The 16,479-nt window shown below is 42.7% G+C and overlaps 1 protein-coding gene across 2 annotated transcripts in view; it reads right to left on the bottom strand.

Annotated features, from left to right (window-relative positions):
- tmem132e (transmembrane protein 132E) overlaps positions 1–16,479 on the bottom strand; it is a 1,128,337-nt gene that overhangs the window by 362,802 nt on the left and 749,056 nt on the right. Inside the window, exon 1 of one of the 2 annotated variants that reach the window (XM_034177753.1) lies at positions 1,495–2,212. The exons of the other annotated variant lie outside the window; for it this stretch is intronic. Within the exon in view, the coding sequence (XP_034033644.1) occupies positions 1,495–1,573 (79 nt within the window). The 5' untranslated portion in view covers positions 1,574–2,212. Of the gene's footprint in view, positions 1–1,494; positions 2,213–16,479 lie in introns of those variants that run through there. 2 annotated transcript variants of the gene reach the window in all.

Below are 16,479 nucleotides of genomic sequence, written 5' to 3'. Positions count from 1 at the left end.
GAGGGCGAGCCACGCTCCAGGTGGCCATCAACATGCTGAAATGACCAGATCATTTCCAAAGTGAACGCTGTGGTGATGCGGGACCGTGTGACTATCCAAGAAATTGCGGAAGAGGTGGAGATCAGCACTTTTTCGGTACATTCCACTGTGACAGAAGATTTGGCCACGAAAAGAGTGGCGGTGAAATTCATGCTGCTGCTGACGGCGGCGCAAAAGCGCCTCCATGTTGACGTCTCACAGGACATGCTGTGACATTTCCACCTCTTCCACAATTTCTCGGATAGTCACACCACTGAAAAGTCACCAAAAGCCATCTGAGTCATCCGAATGGTTTCCACCTGGCTGTCGCCCAGTTTCTGGCAAAATTTGATGTGGCGCTGCTCCAGTTGTTCCGTCTTTTTCCTTGAAATGAAAATCCGCCAAGAGCACAACACACATCCTCACACAAAGGTTGCTTACCAGAAAATGATGCAATCGACAGGCGTGAAAAAGTTCACGCATGCGCACGAAGTTTCAAGGTTTGCTCATGCAAGCAAACGTGATTCAAATCCATCAGGTTTTTGCAAAAAATAAAAAGGTCCGATACTTTTCTAACAGACCTTGGATATACAAAACAACCCCCCCCCCCCCCCCCCCCCCCAAAAAAAAACATGTTTGTTATTCAGAATTTTAACAATATCTATTTATGTAAGGCATCCCGAGCAATCAAGGAGCAAAACAAAATACTCTCCGATAATAAAAGATTTGTCCTTGACCTTGCAACAGCAGATCTGATGTGGATCTGCATTTTGATTTTGCACAATTTTTACAACAGATGCCCTTTCTGAAGCAATTCCACATTTTGTGGAGAATGGGCAGGTGTGGCCTTTAACCAGGATCTTTCTTCTTTGGAACCTTTGCCACCCCAAGTCCAATAATAAAAGATCAAATGCCAATAATAATTAATGTGCACTGCAACAATGCACCATAATCTCCAATTACAGAGTTGATAATAATGAAAAAAAGGACAACTTATACTTCGGTATAACTTGTACTCTGAAAAATAATGTAATTTCCAACAATGTATAATTTGATACACTTTAGCAAATTTTTTTATATAGTCATTGAAATTTACAATCATATTGATTAAAATATGCAAAATACTGATTATTTTGTGAACTTTTATAACATTTTATTGAATACACTGCATTTGTGTATTTTGGATTTGAGTTTAAGGTTAATATTTGGCCTGTTCTTGTTAAATTCACCTAATGCATCCAAACAAGCTGCACACAACAAGGTGCACGGCAACGTAACATTATCACTGCTGAATCCCAGTCATCTGAAAACTGCAAAGAAGTCACAAATAATTTTAACATTTAATGGTAAAAAAATAAAAAACCTCTTCATCTATACTTGATGAGAAAGTCACCAAAGCTTCTTGGCTGCGTTACTTCAGTGAAATCAAAGTGGGACAAAAATCATCACAGAACAAAGAGCATAAATGTGACATACTTATCAAAATCACCCAGAGCTGAGCACAAAAACATATCTGCCTGTCCCCATGGTCCAAATCACAGATTAAAAGTCCCATATTCCAAATGCTTTTATCATTGAAATCGCATCCTTTGAATCTGAAAAATCTTGGCTTCGTCTGAATTCCCCAAAAACAATGTCTCTTGAAAAGATGGTGTGGCTCAAAGGGCACTTCACACAACTTTTGCTTCTTTGAAGGTTTCTCCTCAGAAGATCTCTGTCATGTGTCAAACACAACAATTAAATGAGGGTGAAGAGCAGAAAACAGTGGTACAATCCGGGAAATTCTTCACACGCCCGCGTTGTTGTCGGTTCCAGCCAGCGTCTTGAACTTCTCCAGCTCCCCGTGGCCCTGGGCTTCCTTTCAGAGTAGTTTGTTCAATCCCTGACCAGGCATTGCTCCAAGACAGACTGTTGATAGACAGGCATAGCCTCCTCCTGGTTGGTGGGCTGTGCAGGAGCTATAGACAAAGCCAGTGACGCCGCCCCATCTCACCACACCTAGTCTCTAGTCTATAATCACCATTTTAGCTACCAGTCAGAGCTCTGAGAGGACTCGATGGACTCCCCCTTCACACACAGCGGTGAAAGCAACAACACGCCGCAGCCCGATGCATCTGCTCTCTCCGGACGTGTTCAGGCAGACTTGTACGAGTGTGCATGCAGCAGTGAGTATATGGGGAGTGTGTGATGCAGAGAGGGGGATGGATGTACCGCCTGAATGCCTCCAGGCAGAGAGAGAGAGAGAGAGAGAAGAAGGAGAGAGGGAGGGATTAGGTAAAGATTATTGATGAATTAGCCAAGTTCTCCTTCCCTCCTCCTTTTTCACCCCCTTTCGTCTGCCGGCAGCCCCATGAGAAACCCATGAGAACGGGGGGGGGGGGGGGAGCTGGCCAGAGGGAGGGGGAGGGGTATCTGGACTCCCTCTCTGCTCCACTCACATGTGCCTGGAATTCCCGCAATAAAAAGGAGGATTCCACAGTGTGTGTGTGTGGGCCCCATAAACTGCACGGCAAACAGTGGCTTCAACAAAAGATGAAGCCACAGCCGCAGAAACATCTCGCTCGTACAAATGAGCCAAAGAGCTATTTAGCGGCTACCCATTTTCTTTATTGACCATAACAAGAGCAGGTACTGCCTGGACCAACAATAAATAAGATACGTACAGTGCATCCGGGAAGTATTCACAGCGCTTAACTTTTTCCACATTTTATGTTACAGCCTTATTACAAAATGGAGTAAATTCCTTTTCTCCCCTCAAGATTCACCCACACAACACCCCATAATGACAACATCAAAAAGGTCAAGGAAGAGTCCTGGTGGATCTGAACTTCTTCCATTTACACATGATGGAGGTCACTGTGTTCACTGGGACCTTCAAGACTGCAGAAATGTTTCTGTACCATTCCCCAGATTTGTGCCTCAAGACATTCCGGTCTCGGAGGTCTACAGACAATTCCTTTGACTTCATGCTTGGTCCTGTCCTTAGAGCCTCAAATCTTGATGCTCTGTCAGTGTTTTGAGCCCTACCATACACCCAGTGTTAGGGTTCTAAAATTTTTTTTAAAAATCAATAGACACTAATCGTTACTCATTGATACTAAAAATTGGTATTGGATTTGATAATTATGTGCAACTGTATCAATATACTATATCAAATTGTTATGGGGATTTGTTTTTTTTTTTTGTTTTTTTTTGCAGCATCTCAGACAACTTAAGAGTCTCTGTTTTTTTGTTTTTTTTCTTACAGTACCAGTATGTTCATGTGGATGTCAAAATCCAAGCCCTCATCCACATCATAACACCTGGGTCATGGATCAAGTAAGGGATTGCCTGTTGGGGTGAAATACGTTGGGGATCTTGTGTGTTAATAATAGGGCTCTGGTGCAACAAGAAGTCCTCAACGGTGGATCAGGCAGAGGAGGTGATGGATGAATGCTGCAGCAGGTCCTCAAACCCTGATCGTCTGGGATTTCCCTATTGGACCAGGCTAAAGATCTGTCAAGGTTTGCCGGCAAGGTTTGCTGGATTGATTCTGGATGTAGATATCCTGTCTGAGAATTGATAAAGAGACAATCTTCCTCGCCACAGAGGGATTGCCACAATAACGGATGTTACTGTACTCTCTATTTGCACTGTCATGCAACTTAAAATAATGTTATTGCTTGTGCTGCACTAATCTTTCTTTAAAAAAATCACGCCTATGAATTTTTAAAATAGTTTTTCCTCCTATGGTATCAAAATGGTATCAAGTATAGAATATTTTCCTGGGTATCAGTATCTAGATTGAAATACTAGTATCATGACCCTACCCGGTGTAAAGCCCAGCATGTCATTGCTAATTTCCACCTGACAGTTACCATTTTTATGCCTAATGCCCACAACCTCGAAATAACAACACTGGTGTGTCGGCCTAAAAATCAGGTGTGATTAGCTGCAGAGCAGCTGCTTTGACATTGTCCTTCAAGAGAAAGTCTTTGCACCTTAAGAAAGCATCCTATTGCAGATTTTTGGTTCCAGGCTCGGCCTCATTACATCTAAATTCTGGGTCTATTCGTGAAGCACAGGGCTAGCTGCCGGTGGCCACCTTAGTAATCTCTCTGCTTCCTTGTTTATTTACTGCTGGTGAACTTATGCCTCAGGTGCAGTTATGTCCGGACAACGGATTCTGCTCTTTTTTTGTCTCTGTTCAAGGCACTGACGAGACCTTCAATGGATGCATCCCAGGGTGCCAGACTGACCTCAGAATGCCCTGCCAGTTGCACCCATGACTGGAAGCCCTACCAGTTTGCGACCTACCTGTTCTGGACTTGGAGATACAGAGACTAAAGACCCAAGATGGACTGCTTTTTAATTTCAGTTAAGAACTCTGTTTTTGTTGCTCTTCTATTTGATCTGTTTCTGTTCTTGTGTTTGTTAAGTAATTCTTGTAAAATTCGTAAAAACCTTGTAACTGTTAGAATGATCTAGGCAGTGGGTCACCCCTGGTCTGCTTAAGGTTTTTTCCTCAGTATCATCAGAGGGAGTTTTTCCTTATCACTGTTGCCTGTGTGCATGCTCTAGGGGTTGGTAAGGTTAGACCTTACGTGTGTGAAGCACCTTAATGCAGCATTGTTGTGATTTGGCGCCATACAAATAGAATAATTTAATTGAATAAACTGAATTTCCTTCTCAATTCAAAAAATGAAAGTAATCACACACAATTAATTGCAACAGGAGGCTAAATTTGTCTTTCCTACTATTACTGCTGGTGATGTCCGAGTACAGAATACAAATATGTGGTACTCCTGAAGAGCGTAACATGCTTTTAATTTGATTTCTGATTTGGATTTGGAAGTTGCAGAGGATGATCACAAGGCTTCCATGTCAAGAACAATAGGTCCTTATCACTGCAGGTTGTACCCACATGTCTACAGTCACCTACCTTTGCCACATAGATATCATAATATCACTCCACTCACTCTCAGTTTGCATTGTATTTTAGTTTTAGCTTAAACAGGCATCAAAATAACTGAGCAGCTAAATCCACATTCAAGAAGAAATGATTTATTTCAAGATGTATTAATGGCTTCACAACATACATACATTCTACTTGTTGGAACATATTGTCTGAAATCACCGAATATGTTGGCATAATGTGGCCACTAAGGAAAAAGAAAAAAAAGTCAATACCCTCATATGTTACAAGACGTTGATATCATGTTAAGACTACAAAATGGCCATAAATAATAAACACACTAGATTCAAACCTTTGGCACAAAGTACCCAGCTTTGCACTGGCATGGCTACAGGGCTGTGACTGTACTGGTGGTATTGACTGAAAAGAATTGGGTGCCTGCAGCAGGTTGTCCACATTGATTTGACCCTTCATAATCAAACAATGCTAGGTTGCATGCTGGATATATGAATGTCACTCAATGCCCACAAATTTGAGTACAGTTCTCGGTGGAGCATATTACGTGTTACCTTTTACTGACACCAAGGGCTCAGACAAAGCATCAGTCTTTAACAGACTAAATCCAACATTACCCTGAGCTTAAACATTACTTTAAAGAAAACTTTAACCTCATCCAGTCCTATGAAATCTGTCCCCTTGCATTGGCTCAAACACAAAGTAGGATCCAAATGAGAGCGGCACTGCCCGTGGTACACCCACCTAGAGTGTCCACTGTTAATTTCTGAGTTAGACTGAAATGGAACATCACCCGTTGCATTGATATATCGACGTCACAAGGCCTGAGAAAATGTTTGATGCCTCCGAAACAGAAAAAAGGAATTATGGCAGTTTTTATGGTTCTTAGCAGTCTTATTTTGTTGACCTTTAAGAAAGGGATTTTTTTCCCATTTTTTCATGATTATTGAATTTTATGTTATGTTTTATGGTGACTGAAGCTTCAATATTCTGACAAAAAATGAAATGGTTCCTCTTGAATCTTTGTTTTTGAAAGAAAACTTTTTTACACTACTTGAAGGTCAATATCATTCATCTGCTGACTGAAAATCATTACTCGCCATTTGCTCTATGTGTAAATGTTTAAGCCTAAAGCACAGAGAAACCTTCAAGTGCTGGGGCTTCTCAAAGTGAATGTCTTTACTACGTCAGCCTTAAGCAAGGCACTTAAAAGGATGAATCCCATGTGTTCTACAAACACCTGCCTCTGGCCAAAGAGCCAAACGCACACAACTGTTTTCTGCTTGTTTTTAAAGTACTAATCTAATACCATTACCCGCTGTTCTGAGGAACGTTTATCCATTTCACATCTGCTGCTGTTCATCCCATCACCACGAGCAAGTTGTAAAGGTTTTCAAAGAGCCAAATGTTTTCCAGTAACAGGGTCATCTTGGGTTCAAATTTCATTCCGTCCAGACTGTTCCAGTTCTACTGTATCAGATCACAGGTCTACAATATGTGTGAACATCTAATATTTTTATGAACATGATGCAATGGAAGAGTTGTCCACTAGCTTTTTAAAATGTAACCTTTATTTAATTTCACCTTTATTTAACCAGGTTAGTCCATTGAGATCAAGATCTCTTTTACAAGGGAGACGTGGACACTTTCCAGGGAGAACATGCAAACTCCACACAGAAAGGCCAGAGATGGGAATCAAACCCATGACCTTCTTGCTGTGAGGCAACAGTGCTAACCACTAAACCACCATGCTGCCATCTAGCTAGACCTAAACAGTGCCTAAGCCTCGGTCCCACCGTATAATAAGCCATGAATAATGAGCTACGCATGGGTGTGTCAGTGATCCACGTTTTAATCTAATACATACCCGCTATGAAGAAGCCTCTATGTGCCTCTCTGTACCTCACATGTGCCAGGTATCAGCCTCCCTCTAGCGAGCCACGACCGACGTGTCATTTGAGCCCCGTTCAGCCTTGAGTGGCTCGTGTCGCCGCATATGATCCATGTAGCGCCATGTTAATGCGACGTTGGTGCACGTTTATGTATGGGTTTGGTCCAAACCTCCAGCCCTCCCACACTTGGTCCCTTTAAAGTCTGGGTTTTCAATTCACAGCATCCATTCAAGATGTCACATTTTTTAAACGCAGTCCAAAAACAGATGCTCCATTTCAGTCCAGCGGGTGTGCGCTGTGCACCAGGCTGCTGTTCATCTGTGTTCCAGAATCATTAAATGCACCACACCAGCGAGAACCGAACCACGGGTTCCTGGACAGTCGCCTCAACACTTCCTGTTGCTGGCTTTATTTCTTCTGCGGCATTTTGACACCGTGATCCAACTTTTATCTTTGTGTCCGTCTGTTATTATCTGAAAAATCACTCTTCTCTGCGCTCTCGTTCTGCGTTCCTGGACAATCCTGTGCTCCTTCTCACTGGCTTTATTTCTTCCGCATCTTTAAACACACAGTTGACACTGTGATCCAACTTTTAACTTTGTGTTTGTCCATTATTGACTGCAAAATCACTCTTTTGCGAGCTGGCGTTTTGCGTAAATGCTCTTCTTGAGTGCAAGTCAATGCGTTAGCGTGTACAGAGTGCGCCTCATCTGATCCATTAAGAAGATGTTAAATCTATCATAAACATACTTTTACTTCAGCTTATAAAGAAGGAATGAACACGCAACTGTTTTACCAAGCCATTACAATAAAAAAATTACTTAACTTTTAAGCTTTTCCAAAATACGTTCTCCACTTCATGGAGCAGGAGAAAAAGGGTCCAGATGAAACAGCATTCTGTGATTCCAGAAGCGATCAGAGGTGTTTTCAACTGCCAAGCTCTGACAGAAAATGATGAATCTGTTACAAAATAATGATTTTATATACAGCGTCCGGTGCACAAAACAGGTGGGATTGTGCGCAAGAGGGCTTCTTGAACTTCTTGAAATTAGCGCCACCTCTCAGAGATGAGCCTCGTTATCCAAATACTCTGCCTCTAAGAGCCTCTCAGAGCCACTATTCTCCCACGATAGTTGAATACCTCCTCTCGTACCAAAAAAAAAAAAAAAAACATGCTGTGTGTCTCATTCACTGTTCATTAATTGGTGGGACCAGGACTTAAGGTGATAACTGGATGTCTCTGGTGTTAGGTCTCTTTGGACAATGCTTGGGTACCACTTGAATGACTTTAAGTCAAACAAACAGTTTCTTATGGAGATTTAGATGATTCTGAGTATGACTTGGACATTGTGAAGGAAAGTCAGCTCCAAATTTTGGTCATGCACTGCATTTCTCCAAGGACCCAGCAACTGAGAAAGGTCAAGCGGATGTCCACGTTTTTCCTGGCTATGGCAGACTGATAGGTGCTTTCAAGACATGTGCGATGGATCGCCTGTTTGCCTAGGTGGTTGATATCCAGGATGGTTTCATAGTGAGCTGTGTATGGGACTTTGGTGTTCTCTACATTTGGGTCTACTTAGGCTGACCACAGTCTGGAGTCTTGTTTTCCTTATGTCTCTTTGAGGGCAAGATAAATAATTTTCCTGTACCTTTCTGGTCAGGGTCTAAAATCCTCAGATCTGTTTCAGGACAAGTTCTCTTTGATTACAAAATAATTAATCATTTATTCATGTTCAGTTGTTTTGGGTCAGTCCAAACGTTTGGGGCTATGCAAACCTCTAGTCTGTAGGGTCCCTCCATTAAAATTGGCATTTAAGTCCCCTTTCTCAACTGCAGCACAGGTAGTGAAGTGGTATATGGAGGTGAGTGACCAACCTGGGCTTGATTCCCGGTCACACTACCTGTTTGTGTCCTTGGACAAGGCACTTCATCTACATTGTCCCAGTCCACCCAGCTGTAAATGTGCACTCGATCTGGGTGGGTAAATAACCTGCGCCCAACTAGCGTCCCGTCATAGACTTGCATCCATTTCACGCAACAGACTCGAGGGATATGCAGAAGCACCAACAGGCCTCAGGGTAATTAAGGGACTTAGTTCTTCTCCTAACTTTGACCACAAGTAACAGCTGATTAAAAAAAGTTTTGTGGGAGAAAGAAGATAAATTTTTTGATGATTTTTTAAAAAGTCTCTGTACATTTCTACCTCCAAGGACCTTTAAGCACCACACGAGTGTCCAGCCTGTGTGAGTGCAGTACTGTCATCATCACCAGACCTGTGGAATTACTTCTGTGTGCTGGAGAAACACCTGCAGACTCAAACATAGATTGACACGACTCGACACGACAACCTGAGGTTCACCGTCTTGCACACTTCGACACTTCGAAACACAGATCAAAAACCTGTATATTTTTTCAGGTACTTTTTTGTGCAGTTTCAAAGTCAAAGCAGGTTTTCTTTTTACTCTTCAACATTCAGAGGTGTCTGATGAAGTACGCTGCCGGTTTGACCGCAAAATCTGACCAACTCTGCCTCATCCTCAGAACTTAATTGGCTCTTCATCCTTTACGATAAAAGGTTCGCAGCCTCGCGCGCGTCCCTGTGGACTCTCTTCAACATTGACAGATTCATTTCACGTCTGAACTTTACTCGCCTGCAGCCCACGAGTCTCCTGATCTCGTCTCAACAAAACGAAACCGTACAGCTGTAACACAAGCGTCAAACAGCACTGTAGCAAACAAATGCCTGCCCCCTGCTCTCCAACCCGAGACCTTATGGTGTCATCTGAGAGGGAAATTACCGCCCTGATGCACTGGAGGCACTCCCGTCTCCCTTTCTAACAACATCACCGGTGGGTCTGAATGGCAGCACGGACACAGATGGGCTTCCACTGTGAAACTCAAATCAGCTTCCTCCTCCGCTCGCTGTCCTATTAGACCTCAGGCTAAACCGAATTGAATTCTCTTCCTGTTGTGCTCCCATTACGTGAAACATCTGGTCTGTGTGGCGTGTTGAGGGAATGTGTCTCCTCTAAAGGCGCTTTTCATCAGATTACTTTGTCTGATGTCAATTAATTAAAGGATTGGGCCACTTTGAGGCTGCCGAAATGCTCTCGTTATGCCAATAACCATCTGCGTATGTGCCGGATAAGAAGAGAAGGAGAGGAAAAAAAAAGCTAATCATTCCAACCACAACAGTGATTTATCTCAGTGGAGAAATTTACTCATCAATACACTTACTGGAGGTTTTTGTGTTAATCGAAGAAAAAGTTTGAAATGCATCCAGGACAGGCTTTTATTCAGCAGCTAAAGCTGCACAGACATCTGAAGGCTTTTAAAGAAAAAAAACCTATGATGTTTTTTTCTTTTTACTGGTGCGACTGCTCTATTTATCATAACGCAGCAAATTATTCAAAGGGCTATTACACATCGTTTCAGCTAAAATCTGTAGCCAGTGGTTCTGGTACATGGCAGGTGAACGACCAATGAAAGAGCAGGGTTCAATTTCAGGCGGGGAGTAGTTCCACTACTTCCACTAAAGGCAGTCGTAGACTGTAGAGTCTAAGGACTTGTTAGACCTTTAGCATATCCAGATATAAATGGTAAATGGACTGCATTTATATAGCGCTTTTCCATCTGCATCAGACGCTCAAAGCACTTTACAATTATGCCTCACATTCACCCCGATGTCAGGGTGCTGCCATACAAGGCGCTCACTACACACCGGGAGCAATAGGGGATTAAAGGCCTTGCCCAAGGACCCTTAGTGATTTTCCAGTCAGGTGGGAATTTGAACCCATGGTCTTATGGACTCAAGCCCAACACCTTAACCACTAGACCATCACCTCCCCAGATTGTATCTAGCTTGATTTTTTTTGGCAGTCTATACAGCGAAAAAAACCACATGAGATCCAATTTTTACCTGAGGCCAAACTATGGCCATCGGGTATTGTGAAGACTTTGCATCCGTCTGTCTGTGCTCAGTATAAGTCCAGTCCTGTTACTGCCAGGGTCTTCATATTCACAGGGACACAGACCTTGGAGAAGTTCAAAGATGGCTAATCTTGACCCATTTTAAGGTGTCAAAAGGTCACATTCTTTCTACACACTCTTTCATTGTTTGCATGCTCATACGGCCGAGGGTACGTTAGCATTGCGTTCTATATTTTTCTAGGCTATGGGGCCTTGAAAGAATTTATATTCGCCGAGCTCGGTCAACAAGGGTCTCAAAAACTGATATTAAAAAAAATGTCTGTACCTTTAAATGGAAAAGGACCTGACTTCCATTGTTGTCCTTTGGGCACTCCAGGGTCCTGCCATCATCTTCATCTCTCACCAAGAGTCGGTGACAAGACTGGCACTCCAGATCAAAACCACATAAGGGTGCAGACTGATGTGGTGTGCAGGCGTTGTCAGTATAGGAATGCAGCTGTGTAAAACTGAGCACAATCTATTCTGGTCCGTTTATAATCACCACACAATTAGCAGCAGAGTTACAGTGTCGAGATAATTGTTCTATCAAAGGTTTCAACCTACTTGTCCAAAACAAACAAACACAACCAGCTTCCAATGGAGCAGGACAATATCATTTCACAAACAATGTCCCAGCAAACTGTTCCTTCATGTTTGGGAGCAGATGGAGGTCCGATGGTGCCAAATCAGGAGAGTGTGGTGAGAACTGAATGAGTACAAAGCTACACATCCACACAGCAGCCACAGCAATGAAACTTAACTAGTGAGGAGTAGTAGTTTTTGGTAAGGCCAGACTACACCCAGGCAGAGTATGACTACTGTATATTATGGCTAGGAAAGGTCCAACCAAATACATATGGACCTAACTACATTCCTGAGAAGCACACAGCAGTATAATCTGGACTAGAATGGTATAGTTTTGCCTCATCAAATATTTGTCCTTGGGTATCTGCCAACTTGGGCTATTTTATACCCTGTGGTATATTTTGGGGTAGGCCAGACTATGCCAAGGTATAGTCTGACCATGTTTTAACCAGGGAACATCTGTCCAAATACTTATGGACCTGAAAGTATTTCTGAAAAGCACACAGCAGTATAATCTGGACTAGAGTGGTATAGTTTGTGTAGCAAATAATTTACCCTTGGGTGTCTGCCAACTTGAGCTATTTTATACCCTGTGGTATATTTTGGACTATATCCTGGTATAGTCTTGTTTAGCACAAAATATACACTGGGGTATACGAGGTCTATTAGAAAAGAAACTGACCTTTTTATTTTTTCAAAAACTATATGGATTTGAATCACGTGTGATTGCGTCAGACAAGCTTGAACCCTCGTGCGCATGCGTGAGTTTTTTCACGCCTGTCGGTTGCGTCATTCGCCTGTGGGCAGGCTTTGAGTGAGCACTGGTCCACCCCCCTCATCGGAATTCCTTTGTCTGACTTCTTCCTGAGAGACTGGCGCTTTGCTTGATCAAAATTTTTTCTGAAAATGTAAGGCACGTCCAAGTGGACACCATTCGAGAAATTCAGATGGTTTTCTGTGAAAATTTTAACGGCTGATGAGAGATTATGGAGTGTTACTGTCGCTTTAAGGACTGCCCACGGAGCCGGACAGCGCGCCGCGCCCCGAGACGCCGTCGTCAGCCTGTTTCGAGCTGAAAACTTCCAAATTTAAGCCTCTGTTGACCCAGGACGTCGTGAGAGAACAGAGAAGTTTCAGAAGAGCTCGGGATCAGCAGTTTATCCGGACATTCCACTGTTAAAGGAGATTTTGTAATGAAAGACGTGCGGACGGATTCGCGCGTCGGCACCCAGCCGCTCATCGCGCGGCGCCACAGCAAAACACCTCCGTTGGAAACATTACAGGACAAGTTTGAACATGCCCAGCTGTTAAACAATTTCTCGGATACTCACTCAACTGAAAGCCATCGAAAACTGCCTGAATCTTACGAATGGTTATCAACACGGAGGTGTTTTTCTCTGGCGCCGCGCCATGAGCGGCTGGGTGCCGACGCGCGAATCTGTCCGCACGTCTTTCATTACAAAATCTCCTTTAATAGTGTAATGTCCGGATAAACTGCTGATCCCGACCTCTTCTGAAACTTCTCTGTTCTGTCACGACGTCCTGGGTCAACAGCAGCTTAAATTTGGAAGTTTTCAGCTTGAAACAGGCTGACGACGGAGGCTCGGGGCGCGCGCGCCGTCCGGCTCCATGGGCAGTCCTTAAAGCGACAGTAACACTCCATAATCTCTCATCAGCCATTAAAATTTTCACCGAAAACCGTCTGAATTTCTCGAATGGTGTCCACTTGGATGTGTCTCACAGTTTCTGAAAAAATTTTGATCAAGCAAAGCGCCAGTCTCTCAGGAAGATGTCAGACAAAGGAATTCTGACGAGGGGGGTGGACCAGTGCGCACTCAAAGCCTGCCCACAGGCGAATGACGCAACCGACAGGTGTGAAAAAACTCACACATGAGCACGAGGGTTCAAGCTTGTCTGACGTAATAGCACGTGATTCAAATCCATATAGTTTTTTTAAAAAAATAAAAAGGTCGGTTTCTTTTCTAATAGACCTCGTACACAAGCCTGAGATATTTTATGCCCAGAGTATAATCTGGGCTAGGTTTACCTATACCTGGGTATAATTTGTTTGGGGGAGTGATATTCTGGCCTTCTACACCAGCCAGACCTTTGTGGAGGAACCATACCACCACTACGGAAGCCAACCATTGCAAACTCAGACACTTTGTGACACTCCAACACACTGTGTTGTCTGTTTTTTAAAGTACTTTTGACCTCCAGCTTCCAAATCAAAGTCCTAGCACGTTAAAACAAACACGTTCGTCTTCGCTGAACAGTTGAAATAAATACACGGGACGTTCCTGTGATCCTACTTCACTCAGTTCGGCTCGACAGATTGCATCGACGCCTCACACTGAGCGTATTTGAGTCTTCTCTTGGTCTTTAATCTGCTCACCGGCACTTATTGAACTGAAGCTCAAAAGCTCAGCGCTGCAGTAAAATAAACCACTTAACTGTGCTTCTTGCCACACAGACAAAAGCTGTCAAACATAAAAGCTGGCTGCCAGGTTGAGGAGAAATACACGGCGAGGATGTTATGCCGAGGGCCGACATTTGGTCTTGAGAGGGAGAAGTGCCCAAATGTCTCTTCAAGTAAAAGGTCAAGAAAAACAGTTCAGAGGTTTCTGAGCGAGACGAAGCATCCTCACAGCATCACTTACGCATGCCGCGCCCATGCCAAGGGTTTCCCGCCTGATCTTTATCTCTTGCTTTAATGCTCGCTATCCTACTAGTACGATGGCACAACACGCTGAACAGCCAATTTACTTTTTTCCTGTCAACTTTTAATTAACTTCTTTATTCATATTCCACTTTTACTCAGAGTTATATGCAAATACAGTCCCAAACTAAAATGATTCACATTATCATTCAATTAGCTATGAATGCAACAAAAAGCGGAGATGAAACGATCCGCTAGCCTCGGGACGGGAGCTGTATTAGCATTTAAAACGCTTCAAAAACTTGGCCAGACCTGGATTGTTTTTACAGAATGGAGCGCTCCTCTCAAACCGCGTGTGTCTGATACATTTCATCACTTTTCATTTATATGCACGCGGCAGAGCCACTCGAGTCACACGGGAGGAATATTGTCCGTGCGTCTGCATGAAATCAGCCCTCGGTGGCGATTTGTAATATTGGTCCTTCCAAATGTTATTTGGGGTCAGAATGTGTGTCCGGCCCCCAAGGTGTGCAGTGTGTCCAACACGTTTCCCTCAGACTGAACACATCAAAGATCATAACGAGCACGTCGTTAATCACATCATGAATGACTGACATTACAGTGAGGCTCAGAACGGGACTGGATAAGTCCAGTTAAGACCGTCATTATCTCACCGCATCACGCTCAACAAACACAATGGTATTTTTTTGGTGGGGGACGGAAGGGGTGGTGGACTGCTGTCATTTAGCTAAGACAGTGTTGCCAGATCTGATGAGAGAAAGAAGCAAGAACATTTGCCAAGACAGGCCAAAAAATAAAAGTGCTCTCCAAAAGCAAAACAAAATATTTATCCACATACAAGTGCTGAATTCAACAATTTTTTTGTGAATTCTATAATTCACAACTGTACATTGTGCTTAACAGGAGAAATTCCATCCTTCCACTGAGTTACTACTGTGAGTCACTGCTTTGATTAAATCCACTGAGTCACTGATTTGATTAAATCCTGAATCACTGCTTTGAGCCACTGCTTTACGTAAACCCATTGAGTCACTGCTTTGATTAAATCCACTGAGTCACTGATGTGATTAAATCCTGAGTCACTGATTTGAGCCACTACTTTACGTTAACCCACTGAGTCACTGCTTTGATTAAATCTATTGAGTCACTATTTTCAGTCAGTTTTGATTAAATCCACTGTGTCACTGCTTTGATTAAATCCACTGAGTCACTGATTTGATTAAATCCTGAGTCACTGCTTTGAGCCACTGCTTTACGTAAACCCAATGAGTCACTGCTTTGACTAAATCCACTGAGTCACTGATTTGATTAAATCCTGAGTCACTGCTTTGAGCCACTGCTTTACGTAAACCCACTGAGTCACTGCTTTGATTAAATCTATTGAGTCACTATTTTGAGTCACTGTTTTGATTAAATCCACTGTGTCACTGCTTTGATTAAATCCACTGAGTCACTGCTTCATGTAAATCCACTGAATCACTGTTTTGATTAAACCCACTGAGTCACTGCTTTACTTAAACCCAATGAGTCACTGCTTTGATTAAATCTACTGAGTCACTATTTTGAGTCACTGTTTTGATTAAATCCACTGAGTCACTGCTTTGATTAAATCCACTGACTTACTGCTTTGAGTCACTGTTTTGATTAAACCCACCGAATCATTGATTTGATTAAATCCACTGAGTCACTGCTTTGATTAAATTCACTGAGTCACTGATTTGATTAAATCCTGAGTCACTGGTTTGAGCCACTGCTTTACTTAAACCCACTGAGTCACTGTTGATTAAGTCCACTGAGTCATTGTTTTGAGTCACTGTTCTGATTAAATCCACTGAGTTACTGCTTTGAGTCACTGTTTTGAATAAATCCATTGAGTTACTGCTTTGAGTCACTGTTTTGAATAAATCCACTGAGTCACTGCTTTGATTAAATCGACTGAGTCACTGCATTGAGTCAATGCTTTGATTAAATCCGCTGAGTCACTGTTTTGATTAAACCCTGAGTCATTGTTTTGAGCCACTGCTTCATTTAAATTCACTTTATTGGCTCTCCCCTCATTCAGGGCCGCAGTCACCACAGGTATGTTTTTAAAGCACATTATAAATCCTGTTGCTCAGCTCAGCTCATGCTAATTAATGGTACCTGTGATGTCAGCGCCTTGACATCAGTCCCAATGCCAAGCTAGCACTCAACCAATTACATGGTTCTACAAAGACTATAATTTTGCTAAAATAAGGAAATGTGCTCCAACACAATGACAGCATTTACCAATTATGATCTGCAACTGGATTAAATATGGAAGGACCTTGGAACACATTTCTCAGTATTTCCCAAATAATTGCTCTAAGGAAAGACTCATGATTCAACACATTATTATACATTACATACATTATAGTTTTTGGCTGTGATCATAATAAAGTATATAT

This window comes from Thalassophryne amazonica, chromosome 9 (assembly GCF_902500255.1).
Source record: "Thalassophryne amazonica chromosome 9, fThaAma1.1, whole genome shotgun sequence".
NCBI lineage: Eukaryota > Metazoa > Chordata > Actinopteri > Batrachoidiformes > Batrachoididae > Thalassophryne > Thalassophryne amazonica.
The sequence above is the reverse complement of the archived record's forward strand: the minus strand, read 5'-3'. Positions and strand labels throughout refer to the sequence as shown.